The sequence below is a fragment of the Corvus hawaiiensis genome, chromosome 14 (genome assembly GCF_020740725.1).
Source record: "Corvus hawaiiensis isolate bCorHaw1 chromosome 14, bCorHaw1.pri.cur, whole genome shotgun sequence".
NCBI classification, from domain to species: Eukaryota; Metazoa; Chordata; class Aves; order Passeriformes; family Corvidae; genus Corvus; species Corvus hawaiiensis.
Genome location: NC_063226.1, coordinates 7,366,285 through 7,380,029, shown reverse-complemented (window position 1 = coordinate 7,380,029; position 13,745 = coordinate 7,366,285). Strand labels below are relative to the sequence as shown.

General features: G+C 48.4%; 1 protein-coding gene across 5 annotated transcripts in view; it reads right to left on the bottom strand.

Annotated features, from left to right (window-relative positions):
* GPC4 (glypican 4) overlaps positions 1-7,211 on the bottom strand; it is a 242,327-nt gene extending 235,116 nt beyond the window's left edge. Inside the window, exon 1 of one of the 5 annotated variants that reach the window (XM_048318497.1) lies at positions 6,907-7,211. In XM_048318497.1, coding sequence (XP_048174454.1) covers positions 6,907-7,072 — 166 coding nt within the window. In that variant the 5' untranslated portion in view covers positions 7,073-7,211. Of the gene's footprint in view, positions 1-6,540; positions 6,668-6,906 lie in introns of those variants that run through there. The other 4 variants (XM_048318490.1, XM_048318493.1, XM_048318492.1 and 1 more) reach the window with 4 other exon arrangements.
* Positions 7,212-13,745: the final 6,534 nt, after the last annotated feature.

The following is a 13,745-nucleotide window of genomic DNA, read 5'->3' as shown; positions in this document are numbered from 1 at the left end:
GACAGGTATTTCATGCATTGAAAAAATAAAAGGGACCAAAAAACCACATAACAGCAAGATACTGCATTAATGAGAGAAGCAGTTATATAACAGCAATTTAAAGAGGTTTTTTAAAGTCAAACCCAACTCAATTTACACCGCAAAAAGGCTTAGCATGGTCTCTTTAACACTACAATACAGCCATAAATTTCTTTTTAATACAAAGCTTATTTCCTCCTACATTTATTATATTAGGACACATTTCAAATTATAAAATAAAAATCCTTCCATGATTAATAGAAATACCAATATAGAAAACCTGAGTGTTGGCAATTAAGAGGTCTCTGCAAGTTAAAGCCAAGGATAGGAAGCAGCAAGGTCATCTATTCACATCCCATCCTTCTTTTTAGCAATTAAGCCAAACTCTCCCCTTAAATAGATTTTTATTTTTGTGCAGTAAAAAGAAAGACACTTGCTGTATCAGAGCAATCACAGAGGAGGAGGAAAAAGCCTGGCAATTAACTCAGCTTAAAATGTTTTACAGAGACAGCCAACTAACACCAATGACCATGATAAGAAATGTCATGGTAAACACAACAGGACAACAGAGGCAGGGCAGGCTCTTGAAAGGTACCAGGGACAAGGTTCTTCTTGGCACAGTGCTGCTACAGAGGGATGAGGAATGGAGGCCTGACTCCCATCTGCCAGCTCTTTTCTGTGTATGGCTTTCCCAGATGGTGAGCTGGCTCAAACACTCCCATCTCCAAGTCCCCCAGGAGAAATAAGGATGGGAGGTTTTGATGCCAGTCCCTCAGGAGCCACAAACCCACCCCGCTGACCTCAGCCCCAGCTGACATGGATGAAACAGAGACAAAACCTTTAGACCTGCAACTGTATTTGGGGTTTATTTGTGCCATTGCTTGAAGGAGCCTCTTCTGCACTCAAGCTGCAGCACCCCCAAGAGCCCGAAGGGCCGGGGGCTGTGCAAACCATGTGTGCTCCAGAAGTGTGAAGGATGAAGAGACACACATACCTGGGAACACTCAGCAAGCCCACGGACCAGACATGAGCAATAAATGAATTAGGGTGCCACACGTTTCTGGCTCAAAAAAAATGCATGGAAAAGGTCCTGTGAGTCATCAAATCATACCTCTGCCTCCCAATCCACCCCCTCTCAGCATTTTATCTAACACAAACACCTCCAGCAATACTCCAGCTTGTGAGATAGCAAAGCCCATTCTGCTGCCTAATGGCCCTTACTGTTAAGACTGTTTTCATCTCCCAACCTACACAACCCCTTTTTCTTAAAGTTTCAAGTCATTACACCTTGTAATGCCAGTCTCAGCCCTTGCAAACAACCTTCTCCTTTTGCTATAAATCACTACAAACTCATTTTCAGAAAGAAAGTGTCCCTCAAATTACTGCAACCGTTTTATTAAATTGCATTTGGATGCTCACATACCAATCTTTGCAAGATTAGTGAGATGATGAGATGCCAAGCACAGCAGCCTGACCCTCTGACACCCAACTCCCATGGATAAGAAGGCACTGGCTGCAGCCCCTTCCATGGGTGCAGGAATGCCAGGCACCATCAGAGCTGTGCCATTTATGCCATCTTGGGGAACAGTAGTGTAAATGCTCCAGCAATTTCGCATACGCTCCCAGCTGACAGAAATAAACTCTAAAGCTGCAGTAATTTCAGTAGCACCCTGCCTCTTCCTCCTCCTGACAGAAAATTTTTACTGACGGACGGGTAGCAGTGACTTGAAACCATTACATTTGACTTTGATGTACAATTATTCCCACAGATAGGTGGTTAGTACAGCAGAAGTGAAAATAATTTCAGTGGATCAAATGTCAAAAATAAAAACCCTCAAGATCATCTATGGGGAGTTGTGGGCTCCTTCACAAGGCTGAAGGATTTTCCTTTGATTTTAAGCATTCCAGGATAGCTTCAACCCTGTCATCAGATACAGGAAGACAAGCTGTGCACACTGGGGCATGTAAGCCTTCCCACCTAGATCCAATGGCAGTTTAAATCAGATTAACATTCCCCCCAAATTTACCCCAGACACTTGCAAAATAAGAACCTCTCCCTGCTTAACATTACATTCCTGCAGCCTCCTCCTGTGTGAGGGGGCTCTGCTGTGCCATGCAGTGGCACCTTCACCTTCTGCAGTCTGGAAATGTCAGAGGAGTTCCTCCCACCCTCTTAACTCACCAATTTGTTAATATTACCCACAAGAAAGATGCTGGTTTGGGTCAATTTGCCTCCTCCAATTGTTTTACAACCAGCATCATGCTTTAAATAGATAAAAGCAGTGACTCAACATTTAAATGTAGAGGATTTCCCCCCAGCTTTTTCAATACTTTTTATTAAAAACTTTTAGATTATGTGATTAGGGGTTTGTACATCTGTCAGTGCCTTTTAATGCTCAGCATTTGGGGGGAGGAAAAGGAAATGCAACTGTTTAGAAACCAGAATCCATATTTAATGCTGATCTTTTTAAAACCTAATTAAAGAGATATAAATTATAAATCAACCTCATTCAATAGGTGATTTAAGTTGGACCAGTATGGGTACTACATGGGATATTTATTACTGCTTAATTATCCTTTATTTTCTATTCCATCTTGTGTTTCACAAGGCCATCTGACTCTGGATTCCTCCCCTGGTGTTACAATGTTGGCCAGATGATTCTCATGCAAATCTAACACTCTATAAAAACACATATTTTCAAAGAAAACATTACAGAGAAAAATATGTTTTACAGAGCAAAAGTTTCCTCCTAACAAATGTACAAATGTATCAACACTGTCATCAATGGAGTTAACTTTCGGCACCCACTCCCCACACAGATTTATTACAGTCACATGCACACATCCTACAGCCATTCCAAAGACTGGGAAGAACACTCTTCAGGATGTTGTTAAAGTTAACCTCTGGGAAAAAAAAATAAAATTAATGATCTCACTATAAAACCACTGCCTGGGGAAGTTGCTAGATTTTAGGGTTCTGCTCCTGCTCTCTTAACTATCAAGAGAACAACTTGCAGGCCTGAAATAATTAAGAACAGAAAACTCAATTATCTAGTAAACTGAGCTCTTAAACTACCATGCTTAGCTAAATGGAAAGGCTGCACAGGGAGGAGCATCATTAGTCCCACTCAGGAGAAACAGAATAAAAGAGCAGGAGTACAACGGAAACAAGCTCATGAGCAAAGGCGCATAGAGACCAACAGGAAGAGTTGAGATTCTTAATTTTTAAACTGTACGTTGGCACAAACCAGCTGCCAAAACAAAAAAAAAAAGAGAGAAAAGAAAGCTTGACATGCTTAGCCAGCCACTTGTAAAGCCTTACACTTCAACTCCAAAAGGTTAATCTCCTATTTTCTTAGGGTGAATCCATATTTGCTTCCATCAAAGAAAAGGAACAAAAAGCTGTAAATAACAACTTGCTGTGGGAGAAGGAAACAGACCCACCAGCAGATATTTCTGTCAAGATAAATATTCCTCAGTTTTCCATTGTCCCAGAGCGGAGACATCCATCCCCTCTCCTCATCCTGCCAAGGCACCAGCTCACCCCTTCCCCTCTAACCACATGCACCAGCATGTGGAGCATCACCACCAATACAGAGAAACCCAAATGGCAAAAAGGAGAGAAAAGCAGAGCAGGAGAAATGGAAATTCAAGCTGCTGTTTATAGATAGGAGAAATTATGCAGAGAAAAGGAAAATGGAGGAAAAAACTAAGACAGGCAACATAGGAAAAAGAGAATTTAGTTATTACTGTACATGAAGCTACCCCAACACAGAACCACAGGCTGGTTCAGGAGCTGGCATTCAGTCTCATCTTCATCAAAACCTAGGAAAAGCACTCTCCCATCACCCTGCCTTCACTCCTCCCCAGCACAAGATCCTCTGATCCAGCTCCAATCAAGATGTTGCCATGAATTACATCCTCCCACCCCTCGGAACAGTCAGCTGCATCTGACAGTAGTTGAGCCATGCTGTTCCCCACCTCTGAGCATGCTCCAGAGTGACAAAAACCTGGTCCCCAGACTGCAGAACCGGAGCAGACCAAGCTTCTCACTGCCTGGTGCATGCCTGCAGCTAGAATTACTCCCAGAACATCAATACTGCTCACGAAACAGCATCACACATCCCTCACATTTATCAGAATTGCCTTTTTTTTTGGTTTGTTTTTTAATTAGAAGTGTGGTCTCTGTCTACTTCAGAGCTCTCCTACAGAGAGTGCTGTGCCAATGTCCCTCCAGCCCACACACCACTGATGCGGTAAAACTGAGCTGTGGGACATTTCTCCTGTGTGTGTTGCAACTCAGCAGCATTTCCACTACTTACTCCTTCAGCCACAACTGCTCATAATGCAAATTGGGTCTTCCAGAAACAACTGTTTTCTGTTTGTGACCAAAAAAAAAAAAAAAAAAAACACCACCAAAAAACCACATTTTAAATAAGTTGTTTCGCTTCAGTTTCTCCAGGTGGTAGGGAAAGGTTCTCAGAATTGATTCCATGGTGATTTGTGGCTGGGAACTCTGAAACTTTTTTTAATTGACAGATGTATGAAAGGAAGAAAAGCAATAAACAGATGCCTGGAAAATAGTCCTTGAGTGATGTTCGCCTATTACAGAGATTTATGCAGCTGCTACTAGGAGAAGCAAGTGCTCTAAAGTGTAATTACCAAACAGAGTCATGCAAGATGGGCCAGATCCAAGGTATAAGCAAGCAGTCATTGCTTTAATTATGATCAAGTTTATGTACTTAGGCAAATGTAAAATCCACTTTCGATTTGATATGTGGGAACTTTATCATCGTAACAAGCTGGAAGCATTCACTTGAAACACCAGCCCTGTTATGAGGTATTGATCCAGCTCCCCACAGGCTCTGCAGAGAGGCAGAGGGCTCCTTACTCCCCCTGACTATCAGGGATGTAGCTGGGGCTCACAGGGGAGCAAAAGCACAACAGAGAAACCCCAGTAACCTGAACCCTGCTGGGATGGGAAGATACCAGGGCAAAAACACCCACTGCAATCACAGCCAGGCCAGGCTACAGGATGCTACTGGTTTCTGGGGAAGGACCAATCACACTGCAGCATGGCAGCCCCAGCAGCACCTCAGTACAATGGGAGTCATCCTCCAGGAACCTGCCCACCCCTCGATCACCTCCCTAGAGTATGTAAAAACATACTCAGTAAAGTTACTTAGGAATCAAAGCAAGAATTTCACTGACTTTCAAAAGAAACCTTCCCTTCCTTCTGACAAACAGAATTTGTCAATTCAGTGGTGATAAGAGCAGCTCTTTCCTTTTCCTGCAACTCTTCATGCAAACATGTCACTGAAAGTATTTCCAGTGCCTGTTCCTTACTGACCAGGAGACCAAGGCCCTGTGGGACAGAAAGAGATGCTGTTCCCGCAGCTAGTCTGAAAGGACCATTAAGTGTCAAAATTTATATGAGAAGGGAATGTAGGTAGTGACAGGAAAGGTACACTCTCACGTCCAAACTCCCCTTATATCTCTCACAGGTCTTGCTAAGCTGAGGCATTGCTACAGTCCTACAGACCACAAGACTTGGGATTTGCACCAGCAGCCGCAACATCTTACATTCCCAGCCCTGGGCACCCCATTTTCCCCCTTCCTCTCCTGTGCTGCAGCAGATCACTGCTGAAGGAACTCTTGTGTTTCTGGCCTGTGCAACACCAAATGCGAGAAACGTAACTCAACACATCGTTATTAGAAGCAGCCACTGCTGGCGATGATCTCATTGCACCTCCCCTGCCTGTCACGTTTGCCTGTTACCTCTTCCTTTTCATACTTTGATCATAAGCTTTTCAGGGCAGGCGTTCTCCGCTGCGTATTGAACCCAACACAACAGCACCAAGCTCTCCAGACAGCTCCGTAACGCAGCCATCAAAACTGATCCGTTTGTGTACATATACTCCCAGCACACAGCCACCCACCCGGAGCAGCCGACATTCCCTAGCTCCCAAAAAGCTGCAAAAGATCCTTTAAAAGGCAAAGAATTCAAGTATTTCACTTACATTTTAAAATAGCAATGAGGCATATATACAGAAAGCAGCCTTGCTGGGCGTAGGTGGTGAGGCAGCCACCTGTAATAGGAACTGCAGAGCAGAGTAACACCTCTCCCAAATCTATTGCAGACTCCCACTGCGCCTTCACATCCCGCACAGCACCCGCACAGCACCCGCACAGCCCGAGGCAGCCGCGCTGCCTCTTTCCAGCCCCATCCCCTGGAGCTGCGGCAGACCCCGGGCTCGGGCTGGGATGAGGGTTTGGATGCTCTCGGAGCAGCCTTACAGAGCGGGATTGCCTCGGACCCTGGCACACCTCGCGCTGTGGAAAGCAGCTCTGGCGGACCCGGGACCTGCAGAGACGTGACGGGCGCGCGGAGCCTCCGCTCGCCGGCCAGGACACCGCGAGCTCCCAAGGACCTCACACCGGACCCCCGACAGCGGCATGCGAGGACGGGGCCAGCTGGTCCCTCCAGCAGCGCCGCGGCTCTGCCCGACAGCTCGAGCTCACCTCGGCCACCCGGGGTGAAAGACCCCCCTGAACAAACCGAGCGCAATAAAGATTCGCTCTCCAGCGGGTTCCCATTACCGCGACGTAATCCCAGGCTTCGTGTTATCCCCATATCCGAGGCGCCGAGCCCGGCGGTCACCGGCACGGAGCGTCCAGCAGCCCCTGCCGCCGGGGGAGAGGAGCTCCTCGCGGGAGACCGGGCAGCCCGTACCCGGCTCCGCAGCGTCCCGCAGCCGCACAGCGACCCCCCGTCCGCGGCCTCGGCTCGGGGCGGGGCAGCCGCTTCGCCCCGCACCCGAACAGCCCCGGGTGAACCCCAGGGAGGGGATGACAGCCGGCTGGACACCACGGAGAAGGCGATCTCACCTGGCACGGGGCCTTCGGGGACCCACTTGGCTCCGGGCTGCAGCACCTGGAAGGCGGTGCGGACCGGGAGGCAGGCGGCTTCCCCCGCCGGCTGCGCGGGCACCGGAGCACCGAGCAGCACGGCTGCCAGCAGCGGCAGCAGCAGCGCTCCGCTGCTCCCCAACATCCTCCCGGGCCACCGGGGCGCTCCTCTACGCGCTGCCAGCGGGCATCCCCGCCGTGCCGGGATGCGCCGGGACTGGGAGCAGCGGAGCGAAGCTCAGCCCCTCTCCTCGCTCTCGGGGCCCCGGCCCCGCGCGCGCCTCCCCGCCCCGGCCCTGATTGGTGCCCGCCCCCCGCCCGCGGGAAACTCGCCCCGCCCGCGGGAAACTCGCCCCGCCCGCGGGAAACTCGCCCCGCCCGCGGGAAACTCGCCCCGCCCGCGGGAAACTCGCCCCGCGCGCGGCACCGCCCCGGCGCTCATTGGGCCCCGCGGGGCTGCCCCGCCCCGCCTCGCGCCCCTGCGCGCGCTCCCGCCCGGCACCGGCGCCGCTGCGGACGGGCGTGGGGTGCGCAGCTCCGCGGGCTCACACCGCGCTGAGCGCTGCTCCCGGTGCCCCCTCGCTCGCTGCCTGTGTGGTGCAGACCCTGCGTAGCTCCGCGCGCGCACCTGGTGTAGGATGCGGGACGCGCGGTACCTCGTTTGCACGTGTTGCTTGAGTTCATAGTGCTGCACTACGAGTGAATAGAGCGTCTCTTAAGCCCTCGCCAGCCCCGGCTGGGGCTGCAAGGAAGAGCAAAGTTCCACACACTGCACCAAACCCTTCCCTTAAGGTGGAGGGAGGGAGTGGGATTCACCTGGAAACCCTGCCATGAGGCGGGAGTGGTGCTGAGTGCAGGGCCATCAGCATCACTGAGCCCCCCTAGGGCAGCACTGAAGTCTGGATAGCCCAGTCTCCAGAACGCTCAGGAGTGCCACGAGTCTGGGGTGCTGTTGGGTGTGCACACGACAAATCACCAGAGGAGCTACACTGGAAACAGGCAGCTTTACACGAGCAGGTTGTATTCTTCCAGCAAGAGCATTTCTGCACCACTTTCCAGATGGAGTTCTTGGGAACACCTCGCTCACTGAGCTGAAGGTCCCCCGGGGTCTAACAGTCTTGGTCAGATCCTGTGTCTACCAGCTGAAAGGACATTCCAGCTCCATCTCAACCAGCAAAAGACCCTAAATACCAAGATTGCATCCTCAGCTGGAAGGGGCCCATACTGCTCATCGCTCAGCAAGCAGCTGTACAAATGGAAGCAAGAAGGTGGGGTGAGGAAAGGCTCTATTTAAAACAGCAAGGGCCACGTATGAAAAACTGCCAAAACAGTGTTTGCCCAGGCAGTCTCCTCACTGCTCGCCCCCAACCTGCACCATGCACAGAAAAACAATGACAGAGCAAGTGCAAGCAGAAGAACAGAAGAAAAATCTATTAAAAGTTTCCCATGCAAATGCAGGATCAAATTATTGCTAATGGCTCACTACCAGCTCTTTTTCACTCTGAAATTTTGAACAGGGATGAAGAATGGAAGTCCAAACTGTGTATTTGTTCTAGGAAAATGCCTGCCAGGGAGAGATTGTTAAAATATATTATGGATACGTGTCTAATAAGCTGGAATGTGCAACATGTGTCATTGGTTAATGGATTGTCGGAGCCTGTTGCTGTCCACAGACTGCACTATTTATTATCCCTTTATTGTTTCTATTAAGCATGACTGACAAAATTCCCATTATCCGGGCAGCAAAAAGTCCCACTTTGCAGGAATTCAGAGAAACCCAGAAATTTCATTTTGTTCAGAGGTGCAGGTGCTCCACGATGCAAATTGTGCCTTTCAGCAGAGCAAAAGGTGGGCATGCAGTCAGTGATATGGATGAGGAGTCATCCTTTACCCATTTTCATTTCTCCTGGTGCCTTACATGGAATACCAGCACACAGGCTGCAGCTGATGTGAGCCACATCACACCAGATAGCTACCACACCTCTTCTGCATCTCCTTCATTGATTTGATGATGGATTTGTTTTGTTTATGCAACAGTTTGGGGTACAGCATTGTATTAGGTCAGGAATCAATTGGACTGAATTGCAGAACACAAAGCCTGGTATTTGAAGCACTCCTTTATATACAATATTGCAATCTGTATTATGTTTATGGCCTGAATTACAGTTGTCTAAAAGGCATTCAAGCATCTCCTGCGTTCGTCTTCAAGCCTGCTGTGTGTATTTCATTTAAGTACAGGGAGCTTGTCCTGCTCCAGGTAAGTACACAGATATTGTCAAGCATGCCATTAGAGCAAAGAATTACACACAGCACCAAATAGGTGCCATTGAGGCATCTCTGCTCAGATGAGGGAGTGCTTTAGGATTTCAAGCAAATTAGAAAACAACATTACTGCTCTTTACTGGATCTGGCTTCACAGTGGGATCTGACATTATCTTGACAATGACTCCCTGCAAAAATAACGTTTATTTATCAACAAGGAGATGTGTCAAAAGCAAGTTAAAGCTTCTAAAAACATGCAACAAAACTAAGTGGCAGCCCTTTCTTTCAGTCACTCTTCTAGGTTGTACCCAAAATCCACTGGCAGGAAGAAAGAGAACTCACATTTTAACTGAAGACTTTCCCTAATGGAGTGATTTTCACTCATTTTCCCTAGTTTTCACTCCAGCATTACTGACTTTTCTTGGGGTAATAAAGTCTAGGATGCATCTAAGTGGAAATAAGGGGTGAATCCCATCCCATCCATGGACCAACAATACTGTCATGTTCTGTAGCACCTCCAGCCCCAAGCCCAAAGGATGCTCTCCCGCCGCAGTGTCTGCAGAAGCATTCCCAAGGTGACAATTGCAGACTCTCTGATATCCATCAGGACTGCAACATCAGCCTCATGAAAATCTGAAGCTATTTTCCTGAGCACAGGCACATCCATATGGCTTGTCCTTTTAATGTGAGGGTAGCAAAGTGTGCAGGTTTGTCCTGGAGGAGAAAGCAGAAGACTTGCTCCAATATCAGAGGCAAAGTCACTGGGCTAGTTGTCTGCTAGCAGATGTAGTAAGAGCCAAGTCCTTGTCTCATATCCAGGATGATAATTTCCCTTGTTACAACTGCTCACACCATAAAAAATTCACTTAATCATCTACCTGCCTCAAGCCTGCGAGTAATGAGAGACAAGATCGTGTGTAGCCGATTTTATCACATGCTCTTATGAAGTTCTCCACTGGGAAAACCCTGAATCAATTAAAACACCAAGGAGAGATGTAGGAGAGGGATTCATACTCCCCAGTAGATGCTCACCAGGTTATAAACACATTTTACTTACTCTGTGGATTGGATGGATGAGCTCCATGGGGACAAGGTCAGCTGAGTCATGCCTATAACAGAGGAAATCACCTTGGGGCAGGGGAGAAGGGAAAATCCTGGAGCATTTGCTGACATGTCTGCATGGTTTTGGTACATACCTGGCAGTCTACATGGGCATGTTTGGCCTGGATTTCTCATCCTTGCTGTGCTCCTGTTGTGCTGTCTATGGCACAGCTGCATCGCTTGAGATCTCGTAGGTCCTGCTGGAGCCAGGAGCTGCAGGCAATGATATCTCCCTGTCAAAATGGCCCTTCCCATCTTATTCTGCACCCTGCAGAAGTTGCACTTTCAGGCTTTCATAACCATTTGTGGAGGAGGAGAAGGGATAAGCTCTTCACTATATAACAGTACTCACACATAGCCTGCTGGAAAAAAGAAAAGTGCATTTGCCGTGGGGCACTGGGAGAAATGATGGATTGCCAGGTAGAAGACATCCCTTCCCGCTTTGGCAGGATATTGTATTCTGTGTGCCATACAGGAATGCTGATAGATCCATAAAGCATTAGCCTTTTCCTCACCCTAAAAAGCAGTGGCTGATAAATCACTTGCTCTCTGGAGTTTGTTGGGAGCAGATCACACAGCAGAAACATTGGAGCCTTCAGAGAGATACATCACTTAAAGACACTGCAGATGCCAATAGGGCTGTACATCAAGAATGCACAGACAAATCACTTTCCCTGTCCAAAATGAGATACTTCAGACCTAGAACTTTTTTTCCAAGTATCTACTTGTTTCAGTCACACATCAGAAATGTCTCCCAGAGCCTTGGAAAATCTCTGCACTCCAGTCCTAGAGATCTCCTCTTTTTTTACAAAGGGTTTGAAAAGTCTTCTCTCCCATTAAAGGACACAGAACTGCAGAATATTTCATGGGATAAAATCCCATCCAGATCCAACTTCCCCAAACAAGCTCTTAACTGTGGATGAGGCACAGGTTTTCAGGGGGCAGCTGGCTGTATAGCTAACCATGCAGTCACCTGAAGGATTTTGCATCTTTTGTAAAATTAAAAGTGCACAGACACAGTTGGTGTGGCTCAAAAGCTCCTCCACACACCTTCCATCTCTGGAGAACCCAAAGCACAGCATAAAACAATGAAACATGCAGTGTGCTGGAGTTAGGGCCACACTGGCAGTGGGATGCAGCCATCAGGGAGGATGGATGCTCATAGCACTCCTCACCACTGCCCAAGGTGCAGTACCCCTCTCTTCTTCAGCACCTAGCAAGTGGGGCTGAACACTGGCAAAGCTCCCAAGTACAAGAGAATCACTTGAGATGCAGCTCTGCAGAGGGAATCAAACAGAAGAGATGGGAGAAAATTATTCACCATGCACTGCTGCCTCTGCTGTGAGCAAGCTGATATTTTCATTTATCATCTTCTGGTGATTAATCAACAGAAGAGATGTCGCCGGGAGCCAGCCCAGAAGGGATCAGCCCAGAGCATTCACCTATGGAAATAAAGCGCTGCCGACAAGTACCAGCCCAGGGCTGCCACACCATGGGCATCACACTCACACAGAGAGCTGGGATGTAAAACCACAGAGCTGTGGACTAGCTCTGCACAGTGGGAGCAGCCCGACAGCTTCGGGGCAGACATGGGGGACACTCTGGATATAACTCCAAGGAGATGCAGTACTCCCAGTCCCCTGCACAGGCTCAACAGCACACACAGGCTCTGGAGCTGCTGGAGCAAAGGTGATGTGGTGCACAGTGCAAGGTCAGAGGGCAGAGTCAGACTCGACCTTTACAGTCCAGGCAGACCAGGCAGCCCCAAGTAAGAGCTGTGAAGCTGCACATGCTGACAAAGTCTCATTGTACAATGAGGAGAGCACACAGCTCTGAGATGGGATTTACAGCAGAACCGGTGGAAATTATATTGAATATATATCTTTTTCCCACTCCAAAGGAGGCCACAATGTATTCAGGTGCAATTCCTGGAGTGCTTTCTTCCTGCGCAGTGGCACTACAGTAAAAGTTGATTTATGCCTTATTAAATTATTTTAATGCTTAATATTATATGCAAAAACTCTGTGAAGAGACATAATGGAGGACTGTTTCTGCTGGGCTCATGCAGAGGCTGTCTCCAGTCGCATGGTAATGAGGCACTTCCAAAGGTATCAAAAGTGTTAGACTGCTCCTCAAACACCATTTTGTGGGTAAAAGAGTGGATAGGTGACCCAGTGTCAGCTTTTATACCCAATAATTCAAAAAATTGAAGGGACACAGTGTTCCTCTCCCTCACCAACACAGATCAGGAGTCATTGCCAGAGCCAGTGGATTTGGAGAAGCCCCAGCAAGCACCAAGTCCCAGCAAGGGAGGAGGCAGGAGTCCCAGGCAGGATGGCTCTGGGGCTGCCGATGGGCTACTGAGGTGCTCAGCCACTGTGCAGCAGGACAGGCACTACCTCTGCTAGTTGACATGTCCCTCTCCAGCATCTTCTTCCTCTCCCTCCCTCCCTCTCAGGCTTCTCTCTCATAAAGGAAAGGTCACTGCACAAAATGGCAAGGAGAAAAAATTGCAAGCCAAAGGAGTTTCTGTTTTTACAGCCACTTTCTTCAAGTACCCACCAGGCCCCTGGGGTTTTTGTGAGCCTCATCCTGCAGAAGGGAAGTGCCTGATGTTCCCCTGTGCACGTTCTGCTCACAATGGGGCTCAGCACTGTTCTATCCCTCTGCTGCAGACACCTCCTGCTCCCAGAGGCTCGCTTGGCCTATTGGAGCTTTTCCTGCCCCAGGTCTCCCATCACAGATGTAATGTCTGTGCTGAGCACAGCTATGTCCCAGAACCCTTCTCTGCCTGGGAGGTGAAGGTTCCACAAGGTGTGCAGAGTTGTCCCTTGCCATCAGCAGCTCCCTTATCATTTGTCCCTCCAGCCCATCCCCTTGGGATACCACAGCCTTGCACTGACTATTTTTTGTCAGCTGCATTCATGGCCTGACCCTTTGTGTCGGTTTGGACAAATTTGGAGGAAAATATCCTCTGATAGAAAGCAGGTTACAACCACCCCTCCCCCACCAGGTTCAGAAAAAAAAGACATTTTCCTCAGAGGAAAGTGAAAGAGATAAAAAAACTTTTATTTAACAAACACACAGGAAAAGGATAATAATGCTAAATAATGAAACCTCTCGCTGTGGAGAGAAACCTGGGAAGATTTCAGAGTCCTTCTGTAGGTGCGGTCTCTCTCCTCCTCCTCAGAGGTGGGTCCGTGTGGGCCCACCTCCAGGGCCTTGGTGGAAAATTCTCCTGATGTGTTCTGATGTTGAAACAGTCCAGAAGAGAAGAAGGGAAAAACCGAAGTCCCAGGAAAACAAAGTTCAACTCTCCATCTCCCTCCAGAGAAAAGGAGGTGAAAGCTGGCTGAAAAGCAAGAAGGGTGCTTCCTCCGCTCTTGCTGCTGCAGCAGGACGCAGAGGAGTGTGTATCTGTGTCCTTGAACAACTGTTTTGAAAACTTTGCTCAG